Source organism: Sparus aurata, chromosome 9, assembly GCF_900880675.1.
Source record: "Sparus aurata chromosome 9, fSpaAur1.1, whole genome shotgun sequence".
NCBI classification, from domain to species: Eukaryota; Metazoa; Chordata; class Actinopteri; order Spariformes; family Sparidae; genus Sparus; species Sparus aurata.
This window is the reverse complement of record NC_044195.1, coordinates 18,245,348-18,261,068: the sequence shown is the minus strand read 5'-3', so window position 1 is coordinate 18,261,068 and position 15,721 is coordinate 18,245,348. Positions and strand designations below refer to the sequence as shown.

At 42.0% G+C, this 15,721-nt stretch overlaps 2 protein-coding genes across 3 annotated transcripts in view; one reads left to right on the top strand and one right to left on the bottom strand.

Annotated features, from left to right (window-relative positions):
* agps (alkylglycerone phosphate synthase) overlaps nucleotides 1-9,487 on the top strand; it is a 31,288-nt gene extending 21,801 nt beyond the window's left edge. For both annotated transcript variants that reach the window (XM_030427818.1, XM_030427819.1), the window contains exons 16-20: nucleotides 91-152; nucleotides 927-1,016; nucleotides 3,210-3,309; nucleotides 3,423-3,480; nucleotides 7,696-9,487. In XM_030427818.1, coding sequence (XP_030283678.1) covers nucleotides 91-152; nucleotides 927-1,016; nucleotides 3,210-3,309; nucleotides 3,423-3,480; nucleotides 7,696-7,817 — 432 coding nt within the window. In that variant the 3' untranslated portion in view covers nucleotides 7,818-9,487. The remainder of the gene's footprint in view (nucleotides 1-90; nucleotides 153-926; nucleotides 1,017-3,209; nucleotides 3,310-3,422; nucleotides 3,481-7,695) is intronic.
* Nucleotides 9,488-14,285: 4,798 nt separating this feature from the next.
* Nucleotides 14,286-15,721, bottom strand: part of pde11a (phosphodiesterase 11a) — a 43,137-nt gene continuing 41,701 nt past the window's right edge. The window contains exon 20 of the mRNA XM_030427817.1: nucleotides 14,286-15,261. Within this exon, the coding sequence (XP_030283677.1) occupies nucleotides 15,028-15,261 (234 nt within the window). The 3' untranslated portion in view covers nucleotides 14,286-15,027. The remainder of the gene's footprint in view (nucleotides 15,262-15,721) is intronic.

Genomic DNA, 15,721 nt, shown 5'->3' with positions numbered 1-15,721 from the left:
ACCATTATCCTGCTTTCTTATGTGCTAGTAAATCTCCTGAATGAGCATTAACCCTTCAGCTTGCTAATGCTAATATTGTATTCTGAGCAGGACTTGGGGATGGACTACTACGTGATCGGGGAGTCCTTTGAAACCTCTGTGCCATGGGACAGGTAAACACACTCATATGAACTGTAGCCTTTTCTGTTTGATTTAAATGGCTTTAAACATTTTTCTTCACTCACCTCCCACGCAGTCAGTCCTCAGAGACTCCTCGGTCTTACTCCTGATTCTCCTCCTTTTTCTTTTATTTTCTCTTTGCCTCTGTCTTTGACTTTCACCTTCATGCCTTCCCCCCCTCCCCCATTAACGCGCTCTGCGTGGGCAGAAGCTTTGCCTCCTCAGCCTATAAACCCACCATTACTGGCACACACAAACACACATACACACTGTAGGAAAGACCTATCTGTGCATGTGGACCACATATTCATCTCACATCCGCATGTGGTATGCTCTGCATTTTTCTACATGGTTTCATCATCCTTTCCACACACACAATAACAACAACGAGGAGCACACACAGCTCTGTGTTGTGTAACATGCCGGACGGGAGAGACCAAGAGATCAGGCACTGAGGCGAGCATATGTGCCTGGCTCATTACCCATCCTCCTCCCCATCCTCCACACTCCATACATGGCTGCACATGCTCAGGACTGGCGGCCAATTCCACACCAGTGGGAACCTCTCCCACAACGGTCGTCATGTTAGTCACTCTCTCCTCCTCCCCCTTCCTCTTTTCTGGCCTTGTGTCTTTTTCTAAATTGTGATAATTTCACATGGATAATTAGTCCAGTTTAATGTAAATGCCGTATAAATCTGAGTATCATGTTTGAAATCACAAATATCACAGTTTTGAATGAATTTCTTCCGTTCACTTTGTGTCCAGGGTGTTGGACATTTGCCGGAATGTGAAGGCACGCATCATTCAAGAGTGTAAAGACAAAGGAGTTCAGTTTCCACCGCTGTCTACGTGCAGGTAATGTTGGCAAACAACACCACTTTTTACAAGAAACACTATGTATCAATAGGCAGGCATAAATAAGACAAATTCAAGAGAAAAAATGAGATAAAAATATATTTCAAATAAAGTGGATGGTAAAAAGGAAAACAATTATTCTTCTACATTTGGTTATCACCTAAGTATGTCCAATTTCATCACACTGTACACTCAAAATAATGCGAGCCATGCTAGGCTTCCATCGTGCTTCTAACAGAGGAGCGTGTCTGTCATCTCCAAATTCACACTGCAGATCCAATTTACTTAAATGCTCTGTGTGCTCAAGATAATTAATAAAAAGATTCTTTTTAAAATATCTTTTGTTTTCACTTGATAGAATAAGTAATGTTTTTTTAAGAATATAAATGTGGACAGCTCTGTTAACCATTTACCAAGACTTGGTCTGTTTACATTTTTCCATGATGATGCTAACATCCATTTTGTCTGGAACAAATGGATCTAAACAGATTTGCTCTTTCTTCCTCATATTATGTATTTTAAATAATAAGATTTATTCCATCACATATTTTTAATCTCATTACATTCCCAATCAAAATAGAAATGAGTTCCCTCAAATAAAAATATTTTAATGCAAACTGAGGCTGATTGAAATGAACTCTCCCCTGAACTCTTATGTACATATACCAAAACAACACTCTCTCTGTACTTTTCTCCCGATAAAACCTTTATTTGCCCAGAAAATAAACCCAAAGTTCTCAAATGTGTAAGGAGACAGCTGGCATTGTTGTAAAATAAAGAAATAATAAAACAAAATTTTAAAAAGTCCTAAACCAATTATATGTTTGTCCGTCTTTTGATACTGAACTTTCCGACTTTCCTCTCCTTTTTGTGGCACAGAGCCCAAACTCCATTTGTTAATTATCAAGGTATACTTCTTTAAGAACAGATCACACATTTGTACTTTTTTTATTATTATTCTTAAACCACCTGGGCAGTTTTTTAACAGATGTTACTCACATAGGAGTAATTTGTGGGGGACTACTTTCAGTGGCGGATTATTACAAATTTACTGCTCTAGTTAAAATTTATGGAATTTAGGGGATTGTTTTTATGGAATGTCTTGACTTTTATTTAGATCTTAAATCTGTAATAAAGTTTTTTAAAAATTGTGATATTTACAGCACAACAGTGTCTGTAAGACTAACTCAAAGTAACCCAGTGCAGCACAGTGGCTCGCTGATGTGTTTTTAATCATTTGTGGATGATAATGGAGCTCTAACGCACAGAGGAATAAGACATATGAAGCAATACTTGTTGTACTCGCAGGGTTTGTAACCAGAAAAAAAAAAGATTTATGCTGTTGATGTTCTACAATCCGCCATGAAAAAACTTTGCTTAAATGTAAAAATTGTCACAAATTGTCAAAATTGTGATCTGAATCAGGATATAAAAAAAAAAGTTCAATCAAGTTTGCATAACCACTCTCGACCCCGACCCCTTGTGAGTCAGAGAGAGCCACGCAGACGGACAGACGGACAATCCACCGAACAGGCGGTGAGCTGGTTGAGGAGCACCAGGCTCCTGCTCGCCGATTGCGGACAGATTAGGCCTCAGCCTGATTATGCTACAGCCATTCATTTCCCGGCTGCAGTCTGTCACATGATTGATTTGTCCATTTAACCTCTAGAACAGTCAGCGTGCCAGGTGATGGGCCATGTCAAATGAACAAGGGCTCTGCACTCTGCTCCTCCGCGGGGAACAAGGCCAGAGAGGGAAACATGCAAACAGGAGGAACATTTTATTGTTAACAAAAAAATTAAAGTTTAAATTCACATTATTCTGTTTAAAACAAACATCTGATCCATTTTCTGTTGCAAGGCGTCAGTGAGTCATCCTGTTACCTGCAGTACAAATGAGGCTCGGATGATTCAGTAAAAGCATTTGATGGCCTTTTAATGTCTGATAATGTAATGTTATTAAAGGTGACAGTGCGTCCATGCTGCTTTGCTCTCTGCAAACCATGAATGGAATTGAGGTCAGGGGTTCACTGGGGGAAGCCAGACCTCCCGATTCACTTTGTCTTCCAATCATGAAGGGAAAAAAAGTATTTATTGTATGAAAATGGAACGCCTTGACAAAGCACTGCTCTCTGGACTCATGTACATTTTTTTTCTGCTTGTTTAAACACGACTCTCCATCCTGTTCCTTCAGGGTGACGCAGACGTACGACACTGGTGCCTGTGTCTACTTTTACTTTGCCTTCAACTACAGGGGACTCAGTGATCCAGTACACGTGTATGAACAAGTGGAGGTACGAGCAGTTACATCAACATTATGTCATGGCCCTGTCCTTTCATACATCACAATTACATCTGATGATTCCTATAAAATATGAGTGAATGTGGTTTTATTTTTGTTTCCCAGCATGCAGCTAGAGAAGAGATCCTTGCCAATGGAGGGAGCTTGTCACATCACCATGGAGGTAATACAAACTTAAAAATTCCAAGATTCCTTGATTATAATTTATGAAAGAGGCATAGAGGATGCGCATGCTCTACCAGCGTGCTCCTCCATGCTGGCGAACAGGCGGAAAGGCGCACCATAAATGCACATTTGGCCGGAGATCTTTCACTGCTTCCATCAAGTGTCCAAAATATGTTCCCGCGGCTCAGATGAATTGCTCTGACTCGGCTATTTGTTCATTTCTGCGGTGACCAAATGAAACGTGAGCAGAGGGAGGGTGGCGTGGCAAACTCTCCGGGCCCCATCAGGGCTAACCGAAACGGCTGCCTTATCTATATTGCCATCCGCCTCGCTGTTTTCATACATCACTTCAGGCTATTCATCACGGCTGTCAAAAACAGTATGCAGTGAATCAGCTGCGATATTAAATCACAATTTTTCCTGAAGGCGGGGACGGGTTCAAAATTAAAAGATTGCTAATAAAAAGGAGGCGGCGGGGCCCGGGGTAAATGATGCCGCCGTTATCGCCGGCTGTATACTGACCTCCAAACGGTGGCCCAGCCACCCCGAGCAGCACGGGGAGGTGACAAGGGGGGAGAGAGAGGAGGGGATATTGATGCAGCTCCCCGCGTGCGAGGCCCACTCTGTAATTGTGATTAATAACGGTGGGGCTCGCTATCTGGGCGCAGACAGGCGGGTTTGTCTGCCCACAATCAGCGCTTGACAAATGGAGCTAGTTTCACTGGGTTTTGTGTATCAAACAAAACAGATGTAGTCAAGGATGGTGAGGTGGGAGGGCACCGGAGGAAATATAAATTTTTGTGGCCCTGTGTTTACAGCGGGTCAGTGTTGTGCTGCGTGGGCGTAGGTAAGGGAATCTGGGCGTGTAGAGCGCCACAGGACATAATACTCAGCCGAACACCGCCATGTGTTGACTGCTGTCCATCACAGAAGCACAAATTTAACTTAAGATGGAGTTATAATTTACTTAAAGGCAGAAGCTTAGTTATGTCTTTAGTTGTGCATGCTAGCAGAAGTGTCCTCTTTAACTAGGTCACTGGTGTCGCAGCGGAGTAGAGTTGTTGAACATCCATCACCGGGAGAGTCATCCATCTATCAGCCAATACTCCGGCTCGGCCATATCACAGGAAAGCAGGGGCAGCTACCTTACCCCGTCTTTCATGTCCTGACCCCCATTTGTCAGAGGAGCTGGGGGAGAGCGGCTCAGCCCGGACTCCTCTGTACGAGGGGGCCACCCTTGGGATGCCAGGCATCGTCGCCTCACCTTGTGGCTCTACAAAGCTCCGATCTTGTGAACTCTGCCACCCTTACAAGTCACTGCACATAGGAGATAGAAAAGTGACCTGATTTAGTGAAGTTCCCACCTTACCTTTCGCCCTGCGCTTCCCCAGAGAAATATGACAATTTGTAAAAGAAAAAAAAAAATTCTGTCATTTCTGAAATATCTACCTGCACTTCTTTGTATGTCTCAGCTGCACAGAGCGAGCCTGGTGAGATTGATTGCAATAGCGAGCAAAAAAGAGAGAATGTGACAAGATAGATGTGTAAATTATCACAGTGATGGAGGCAATGATGCAGTCCCAGCACCTTCTGTTTTCTCTCCTCTTCCTGAGAGGAGGGGAGGGATGGAGGTGGAACAAGGAGGAAGGAGCGAGGAGGAGGAGGCGGAGGAGGTTGGGGAGAGAGCAGGGTACTTTCTTAGTTATTGGGCAGCAGCTGATTGGTCCCTCTGTCACCATCTGTAGGTGCATGTGGTATCAGAGTCCCCAGTGACCCCGCGGTCTGCCCCACTCTGTCACGAGACGGGCCTTGCTAGCCTCATGGCTGATCCCCATCTGGGTTCCCCCGGCTGGACTCTGATAACACGGTGCACGGATGCCCCCTCCCTCAACGTGGCCTATTAACACCAGAGCTCCCTCTGCTAGTGATGCAGAGAGAGGCGTGTGAACGCTCCCATCACACCTTCCTGTTTCCAGGCCTCGGTATCTAATCTAGCGCGATTACACCGCTGGTTTCAAGTGTTTGCTCACCAGGCAGCACCTGTTCTGAGCTGCTCACTTCTCAAATGTATCTTTTTGAGTTTTGAAATATAGATATCGCTTATTTCTTTGAAGTTGCAGTGACCTCCAAAAGTTAACATTTACCCAGCTCTGATCTGACAAAGTTAAAGTTAATTTCTTCAGACTGACTTTCATGGTGGTCGTGGCAGTTTCTTTCTTCATGTAGCCAACCTAAAGCCCTTCGCTTTATTTGATTTATTGATCTTCTGATAATGACTAGTTTCACAGAAGTTCCACTACTATATTCGCGGTGTCTGAGAATGGATGAATTAACCAGATTATTTTAATTTTTTTTAAATGCCAGTCACAATTTGATGTTTTTTTCGTGTGACCTCAAACAGGACGTCAAGAAGCTTGTTTTTCATTTTTAAACATGTAGTTGGTTGTTTTAGACTTCAATATGAACATGACATTGCATAAGCAACTTGCAGCTGTTTAGTATGTTGTCCTCTGTGTTTTTCAGTGATAAACATGTCATTCTATATTGCATTTATTGACAATATAGATGAAAATAGGCATGTTTTTAAATCATAACAGAGGACACCGAAGCAAAAGTGACTTTTTTCAGATAAATATATCATCCATTGAACATTAACAAGTAAGGTAGCTTGAATGCAGCCATTGCCCACTGACCCAGAGGAAGAAACTACATGGGTTTCCATGACAAATCAATGCTGCAGAACGTGATGACATAATCATGTTCTCTGCTGAGCCCCTGAATGCTCAAACAAGACATGTTTGAGACCAAAGAAGAACTGAGAAGTTCCACTTTCTAAAAAACATATTGACAGGATTAGTGGTTCAAAAGGTAATAAACATTTTAGAACGATGGATATTTATGGCTGCAAACAGCAACTTGAAAGAAATGTTTGCATATTTGCTTTAAATTGACAATAAACCAAACACTATTTTCTGTAAATCTTTTGTCAAATCAATTCAACCCTGTTAAAGTGGCAGGAGGTGAGAGGCGGTAAAAAATTGCTGTTGTATGTTTTTTTAAAAACATCACTTTGTAATGTGAGCACAGGCCTAAAAAACAAGCACATTCTGCAGGGTCTATCTTTAGGATATTGTACCTTAGTGATTCAGATTGCTAGGCAAATGTGTATTTACATAAACCAAATGACTCACAGTGTGTGGGGCTTTACATTCCTCTGGGATCTACCTGGGCAGTTGTTGCTCACTGAGCTCGATCAGGTTTTTCTTTCTCTGCAATCTCAACTATCAAATTCAAGCAAAATGTCCCAAATAATCTTTATAAAAATGAAGCGTTTAAATCCTTAGCATCTATAGATCATGTAAACGTTTGATTATAGAGACTGTGGCTGAGTTTACACAATTTTGTCTAAAAACCTAATGTTGTATTTTATTAGAAGTTCTCTAAGTAGAGTCTGGCTCTCTGGTGAGGTTTTCAGCCCTCCACAGTCACCAGACCTCTCGCTGGCTCCAAACTCTCTGCGAAGAACCTGTCGGGTACAGACGCTGTGGAGTATGTCGGACTGGACAGCTGGTGAAGCAATGGGCACCCTCACTAGGCTCCATGCCACAGCCGCTCTCGCTCCTCAGGTTTGAGGTTTGCAGGAGGAGGCAGGCTGAGGAGCGGCTGAAAGCCAGCGTCCTGCTGACAGAGCACCATTGTGTGGCGCGCCGCGGTTGGCTTTGGCACCCTGTTGGTGATCGGGCCAGTGTCAGAGGGCGCAGGGCGGCGTTCAGGACAAGCGAGCACAACGGCCTCGTGGGTCAGCTGCAAGAGCGAGCTCGTGTGCACAATGAGACAGAAACACACACACAGAAAGACGCTCCAGTGGCTCTGGAGGGAGGGAAATGGAGGGGAGTGGTGGCTCAAAGAGCGAGGGAGCCGGGGACGGCCCGCTACAGCCGCCAGCCGGCCCCTCCTCTGGGAACACACACAGCCTAATGAGTTTGATAGTCTGCTGAGCTCCATAAATCATGCCATGCAAAACATTTCTCCTCTCTGAATAAAAGCATTTATCACCCTCTGTTTATTCACTCACTCTCACAAGATTGATTGGCTCCCAGCAGCCTGCTGAGCAATCAGCCGTGCCGATTCCTCTATTTCTCCCCCTCGGTCCTCTTTTCTTGAGTTTATTTATTTATTTTTCCCCCCTCTCTCTCTCTCCTCTGTCATTCAGTGGGGAAACTTCGGAAGGAGTGGATGAGAGACACCGTCTCCAATGTCGGTGTGGGGATGCTCAAGTCTGTCAAGGACTACGTTGACCCCGATAACATCTTCGGCAACAGGAACCTCCTCTAATTCCCCGCTCCTGTCAGTCTTTATCTCACCATTTTTTCTAAAAGCATCTCATGCAGTTTGGATTAATAGATACTAAATGTAAACTTGAAAATGGAGAGCGATCTTTTACATTAAAAAAAAAGTGTCATTCGGTGCCATTTATTGATTCACCCAAACCTCTTTTTTTTTCTTTTACATTATATTGCACTTAACATGCTGTAACAATCATTGTCACTCATGATGAAGCTTGCTGTTGAGTCGTGGCCTCCGCTTTGTCGTTGGAGCCTGACATGAAGCAACGAAGCTTCAATTTTTGTGTGTTTAACCAGTTCCTAAATATCCTTGCCAACATGGTTAACTCATCTGTTTGTTTTTACGTTCCTCCTCTTGTGCGTGTGGCACTCCTTTAGTGGTAAGTTCTACCTGAATGCGCTTTCTAAAGCTCTGTGCCTTTCTGAAGCTTGTGTCTGCCTTCCCTGTTCTACTAAACAATCCACTGATGTCCCTTTGTAAGCTAAAAGTAACTTGGACATGATGTTTTTTCTGTGTCTCCGAGTCATCTTTGTCTTGCCCTCATGCCTTTTGTTGTACTGACCTATTGCCATAAGAGACTTTTTTGTGGACTGTATGTGTGTGTGTGTGTGTGTGTGTGTGTGCCTCTCGTTTGTAACGCCTCCCTCTGCCCCTGGAAATTTTAACAAGACCCCCCCCCCCCCCTCTCTCGAGAAGTACAAAGAGAGATCCTCCTTGTGCGTTTTTGTCCTGGAAGTGTTTGCCCTGCATGGTTTGTTACTGAGAAATTGAAGTAGGGAGGAAAAAGAAGCCATTGTGTTTTTTTTTTTTTCTTCTTTCCATTACAGCTGCTTTAATGTGTTTGCGATTTAAGGCCTCTTGGATCCCGGTGCTCACGTTGTACCAAAGAATCAATGCATCAGATCATGCAAACACCTAACCCACACACACAAACACACATATTTATTAACTTCATGCACAGCTAAACTGTATTTTTTTTAATCAGCATATGCAAAGATAACCTTTCTGCACGCAGGGGGGTTAGGGCCACTAAAGAAAAAGTTCAGATTGTGGAATTCTGACTTTAAACTTAGGATTTTGGGTTTAAGTCAAGATTCGGAGTAGAAAAACGACACTTCAAAATGTTTCCAGTGGCCCTAATCCTCTCCCGTACCTCCGAAAGGTGTAAAATGTAGATATTCTTGTCTGTTACATGTGCTGAAACTTTCTGTTCAGTGGATAATTTGGCGTCGCCCTGAATTCTTCCTACCTTGTTAGCACGTCTGTACCTTGTGAGGGTTTTTGGAGAGGATACTATAATGTACATTTTGATACCAGACTTGTCCTATTTGTCACTGTTTACCGTCGATTTTGAAGCAAAGTAAAGCTTTAAAAAAGCTCTCTGCTGAAGAATCCTGCCTTTTTCCCCTTCAGATCTTTCCAGACCATAACGTCCTTTTTAATTCATATTTCCACCCCCCACAAATAAAAGGACTCATTAGGGACCCGTCATGTGACATTTTACCCCTGTGTCAAAGACCGTGCGAGAGCTTTTGAATGTTATGGATGTACCTGTTTGTTTTTGTTTGTTTTGTTATTTTCCACTTCTCTTAACAACGTAGTAACATCCAAGTACATTTTGTCAATGCTGTTTGTGCAATAAATTGAACTAAGACATCCCAGTTGTTCATTTCTCTTTCTGCAGAAGCTCCTCTCTCTCTCTGTTCCTCTAACACACATCATTGCTAATTCAGCTCTTCAATTGTAGCCTTTATTCATGGTGTCAGACAGTGTTAGGAGGGTCAACAGGAGCCTGAGAGCAGGTTTTTTCTTTTTTTTTTTTGTTTGCTCTTCCTCTACCTGCGTCACGCTGAGCTCAAGGTAATCCAGCACACAGGAGTTTAAAAAGAGCCTGTCTTTTGCTTCCTGACAGGGGTTTTTTTCTTCTTTCTTTTTTTTTTTCTACACACACACACACACACACACACACACACAGCAGGCTCATTCGGGAGTCATCTTTCACCCACACAGCCACCCACACACTGCTCGCCGTCATCACTGCCACCTATCAGCAGCAATAGAGCTCAGCCTTGGTCGATGAAATACACTGCAGCGATCACACTCCTCCACACGCTGTCGTTTAATACAGAGGATTGTGTGAATGAATGCTGCGGATATAAATAAGACGAGCAGGGTTTAACATTTCTCATGTTTGCACTCGGTTCACATTTTCTTATGAAACATTTTTAGAATCTGCATTGTGCATTGTTTTTTTTCATGGCTTTAAATGCTTCTCAATGAAATGTGTGTATGTTTCATTGAGATATATTGACGTGTAATGACACTTTTGTCCACATGAGGTCAGCACTGCACTGATAGAAATACTGTATAGCCATTGATGGAGGAAAAGGTCTTTCAGTAAAAGTGTCAATTCTCGACTACAGAAATGCTCTATTATAAGTACAATTTCTGCAGTGAAAATGTCACTTAATCATAAGTATTTAATCTGAGCAAAATGTGCTTATAATGCACAAAAATATATTGCTAATGCATTTAAATGCGCTCAAAAGATTTATTCGGTTAAAACATTGACAAATTATAATTTTTTTAATAACATGTAAAGTTCCTTCGAGTTAATAATAACAGTAATAATAACTTTATGTATTTGACACCTTTAAAAACAGAGTTTATGAAGTGCTTTGACAAATTCAGTTGTAATTCTATTACAAAGCCTCAACGTAAAGGGTCACATTTAGTGTGATGTTTTTCTATCTTGTTGACTCAATGTGTATAAATGCAGAACTAGATTTATTGCAGGAACAAGAATATCCAATTTGAAAGGCATTACTTTTATTTAATATATCTGAATAACAAACACGTTATGCTTAATCTTAACCCTTAAAGCTGTAATATGTAGGAATTTCAGTTTTCAACAACATTCAAAAATTAGCTGAAATTATCAACAGAATTTGAAGTTTGTTGTTGTGTCAGAGAAGTCTCTGAAGTTAAGCCACAAACCAGCTCCCGGTTTTAAAACCTCCTCCTACCTGTGCTCTGAAGCTCGTGTGCTTGTGGTATAAACACCAACAGAGTTTTAGGACTCAAGTCAGCAAATAGGATTGGTAGCTGCACTCTTAACTGAGCTAACAAGTTAGCAGCAGTTAGCAGTTCCTCTGATCATATGCAGCCCCCTATTTGTTTGAAGTATGAATTTCATGATGGTCGCCATTTTTTTTGTTTGTTTAAATATTGCACCTTTAACTTTATATGTAATAATTGAAAAAGTCTGACTCAACATGGTGGAAAAGATTTGACCTGATGTAAATGAAATGACTTGATAAAATGTGTATGCAATTAAAATACTAAAAGTCGCTCATACTCTACAAATTATTTTACGAGTGTGTAAGTAGCATGTTACTGCAGCTAGTGGGGGAGAATCTTATTTACAATTGTATACACTGTTCTGTAGTTTTATCTAAAACAATCATGTTTTATAAGATCACCATGTGTTTTGTTGGTATAATCAATGTGCAAAGTAGCTAAAGGTGTCAAACACTTTATATTTAAATTTGCCAGTTTTCTCTCAGTGTTTCTGAACAGTATTCTGCTGTTGTTTGTAGCATTTATTCATCCTGGTAACTGCTGTCAACTATTAATTAATGCTTAATCCTATTAGTTAGGATTATCTACACTGCAGTTACAGTGTAGTACAAGGCACGTATCTTAAATCTTAAATTTGAAGTTGCAGTTATATTTCTAGATGTGAGTATGTATGTAAATACATATATATAAATATATTTGTCACAAATGACAATTTAATGAATGAATAATTTGATTAATTAATCTATTAAATTGATACTTAAGTGCATTAATTGGCAGAAATAGTACTCTTTATACTTGAGATACTTAAAATTTAAGCCTACTAACCATCTGGGTAACATCAAGTAAACGTGCTTTTGTGTGAGAATAAACCAGAAGACATGTAGCAGCATCTTTTTATTTAAACTCTGAACAGAAACATTGCACATTTGCCTTTTCATGCCTTGGGTTTCTTTCACTTAGCCCGCAGTTAAATAAATCCAGAGTCCAAACTGGGAGAGGAAAGAAGAAATACAAGGAGCACGTTACATTGCAAAAAAGACAAGTAGAAGTCGGCCACGTCTGGAGACCTAATAGAAAAATAGAACGGCGATATTCATAATTCACGTAACATGATGCAAGAGAATTTAAATCATGCATTTTTCCGATGAGATAATAATGTGTTTACTGATGAAGTTCAAAATACGAGGTATTTGTTGGCTCACATGTTTGCTACATCCTTAGCAAAGTGGGTGGATTTTTAATACTGCATAAAACATGCAATTCAAAGAATTTCTCCTGTCAATTCAGCTCTTCAACAGAAATACAGTAGAGCACACAGATCCATGCCTCACAATGTGCACAGTCACGTTTTTCAACTCCAATTAACAAAGCTACAACACAAGTCAGAAGGCATACCCCACCCCCCCAAAAAAATGATACTTATATTAATAATAATTATAATAATATCAAAATAATATCTTGTGACTATGTGGGCACTTTAGCACTACAAGTTTCAGTGTCTGCTTTTGGCTATCATAACATCTGTTTCGGTAGCATTTGAGCCCAGAAATGAGTTCAGAGCAAAAGTTTGACATTTTGGGAAAAAAAAAACTCATTCACTGAAGTTAGATGAGAGGATGCTGCTCTAATTTGTTTTCCTCCGTTCAATTCAGCTACTGGCTGTCCAAGGTTAGCTTAGCTTGGCATAAAGACCGGGAAACAAGGGGAAAATGCTAGCTTGGTTCTGAACATTAGCGAACAAAATCAACCTACCAGCACCTTTAAAGTTCACAGAAAATGAAAGAAACAGTCCCTCACATAATCTGTTTCAAAACAACTGAACAAAATCAATTTATGATGATGACGTTTTATTGTTATCTTTGAATAAACTTGCAGTTTCCCCCATTTATGGTGTTTGTGCTAAGCTGAGACAACCATCAGCTGGCTGTAGCCTTAAAGGTCCACTGTGTAGGATTTATATATGACCTTCCAAGCCCTCTCTGGAGCCAGTGTTTGGTTTATCCGTACTGGGCTATTATAGAAACATGGTGGTGCAAGATGGAGAACCCAAGCGTTCAACAGCGCCAGGCTTTGAAGCCAATCTTACAAAGTGTCTAAACCGTGTCAGGTGATTCACACTTGCTCGAAAAGCTTTCAGAAGCTTACATTGCGAAGAAGCAGCTGTTTTTTTAGCGTCACAACCGCCGCAAAGTGACTCTTTTCACTATGAGACTTTGAGCCATTTGGTTCAATAACATTTGGGAAGTCTAGTAAAGCTGCACAATTACATTCTTTTATTCCAATTCAATTTAACGGAGGGCTAAACTAGAAGTCTCTAGTGTCTCCAGTGGGGACGCACAATGAGGAAGCTGTCCGTAAGATCCTGCACCTATATTGGCTTCATGCCCCACAGCGCAGCTTTTTGTGCCTAATTTCCCTTCGAGGATCTGTCTGCCTGCCTGCCTGCCTGCCTGCCTGTCTGTCTGTCTGTCTGTCTGTCTGCCTGCCTGCCTGCCTGCCTGCCTGTCTGCCTGCCTGCCTGTCTTTCGGTCTGTCTTTATTTATTTCTTATAGGGATGACGAGGGCTCTGCCTCCGACACTGCATCCAGATGGCCCTGATCCATGAACATGGCTGACTCATGTCATGTCCACATAAAAGGCTCTCTGTCAAGACCCTGAAACACCAAACTGACATTAAAGATCTAGCTGCGTCGAAGGCTGACCGTTGTGTCGCCTCTCGAGACTCGGTCAAAAACCCGCGAAGAATACAGCTTGTACATGCTGCACCTGCATGGAAAGCTATTCGTCTCTGCTGATTTACAAACCATTTTGATTATTAAGCAGACTTTTTGGACACCACTCTTGCTAAAATAGCCACTTACAATCGAGAATATGTCTGATAAAAACAGCCAGTCAAAATGATTTCTCTCACAGATGAGCCGTCGCTGATTCTCCGTGCTGAATTGGCCAGAAAGTCCAGTGTCAGCGGTGCAGGACAACACCACACTGACCGATGCCACTGGCGCTCACTGACGGCTTCAACAACAACGGCTGCCCCTTTAGATCCCCCAAAATCCCACACAGCGGACCTGTAACACACATCTAATGACAGTGGTAACCTCTCATTCTCTGCCAGAGAGCAAGTGTGTTTCATAAAATGTCAAACTGTTCCTTTACATCTAGTTCGGTGAGGAGTTTATGTCAAACTTAATTTTCAGCAGAAACTAATGTGATATCAGAACGACTTCATCAAGGCACATTGTGTGTGTTTGTGTGTGTGACGAGTGAGACCCTGCACTTATAAAATTGGGCAAAATAGATTTTCTGTATATATATAATGTTAATGCTTTGTGGCTCACATGGGGGTTGAGACGTTACTGCAGTCATTGTTTTTGTTTTTTTTTTACAAATGATGGCAAAAAAAAAAAATAAGTTATGGTTCAACATGGATTTTCATACTATCTAAGAATCTGGGTGAGGAGGAGGCCATGCATTTTTCATTAGGACAAGGCACAGGAAGGGAGGGAGCGGAGCACTCAATTTGCATTGCAAGCGCCGTCACAGGTCCTGCTGTTCCTGCACCCCTTTCTCCTTCAGAAACTCTACAGCCACGTTACAATCCAGAGCTTACAGGTTCTTTTAAACAGCACTTAAAGCAAGTAAATAACCCCATAGCGTATGTACAGATTTTTACAAAAAAATATCTCTGTTGCCCCAGACAAAAATGCGAGCAACGGAGAGGTACAGAGACAAACATTCCTCTCCACTGTTCTCCATGCGCCTTGTTGTGCCGAAAAAAAAATCTGCACAATGCCCAGAATAGTTAGTGTTAGCTCACTGGTTGACATGTGGACACAGTGCTTTGAGTTTTCCCTTCTGACATGGTGTCATCAGCTGGTTTTTGCAGCTGCTCTGACAAGATCGCCAAACACAGCTCTGTCAGCCTTCAGCGCGGGAAGACCGAAGGGAGCAGAAAAACTTCTATGATAGCGCCACGCTCAAGTCTAAAGCTCATCTCTAGTAGCAAAAGCGAAGAGGAGCAGAGCCCAAGAACCTCTGCATGCACTGCACTGCCTCTTTTGCAGGCTGCATTTAAGAGGAAAGAAGCCTATAAGAGATCAGCTCGGAGGTCGGAAGCTAACTAACGGGTTTTGATGGTGCGCCGTCAGCGTCGCCGCTGCAGCAGGGGGCGCTGCCCGCTTTGGCCACAGTGCAGCCGCCTGCTTCTGTGCTGTCGCCGCTGCAGGGGCTCGCCGGCCCTGAGATGCTCTGGCCACGCTGTCTCTTCTTGTTCAGTTCCTCCCAGTTGGACCTGTTGGCTTTGATCATGTCAAGCATCGGCTGAAGTTTGGGATTCAACTTGACCAGAGTCTAGAGAGAGAAAGAGGAAGAAGGGAGAAAGATCAGCGTGGAAAACAATAGAAAAGAAAATATATAAAAAGGGGGGGAAAAAAAAGTAATCAGTAAGAAATGGTGAAGCCCCATCTCGTGCCCATCATGTATTACCATTCGAGTCACAGAGCAATGAGCATTTGTTTGAATTACAAATAAACACCTGGTGATGTTTTACACGACTAAGAGACAACAGCCGTGCTACAGCTAAACGATAACATCAGCGTGCTAATATGCTCACAGTGACAATGCTAACATCCTGATAGGTATCTCAGTTAAGCGTTTCAACATGCTTACAGTTGCTAATTAGCACTTTCAACCTAACAACAAATTGCAGCTGAGGCTGATGGGAATGTTATTTGTTTGCAGGCATTTGGTCGGAAAATATTGGTCAAATAAAATTATTCACTCGATTAAAAAAAGTCATAACATCATTAAA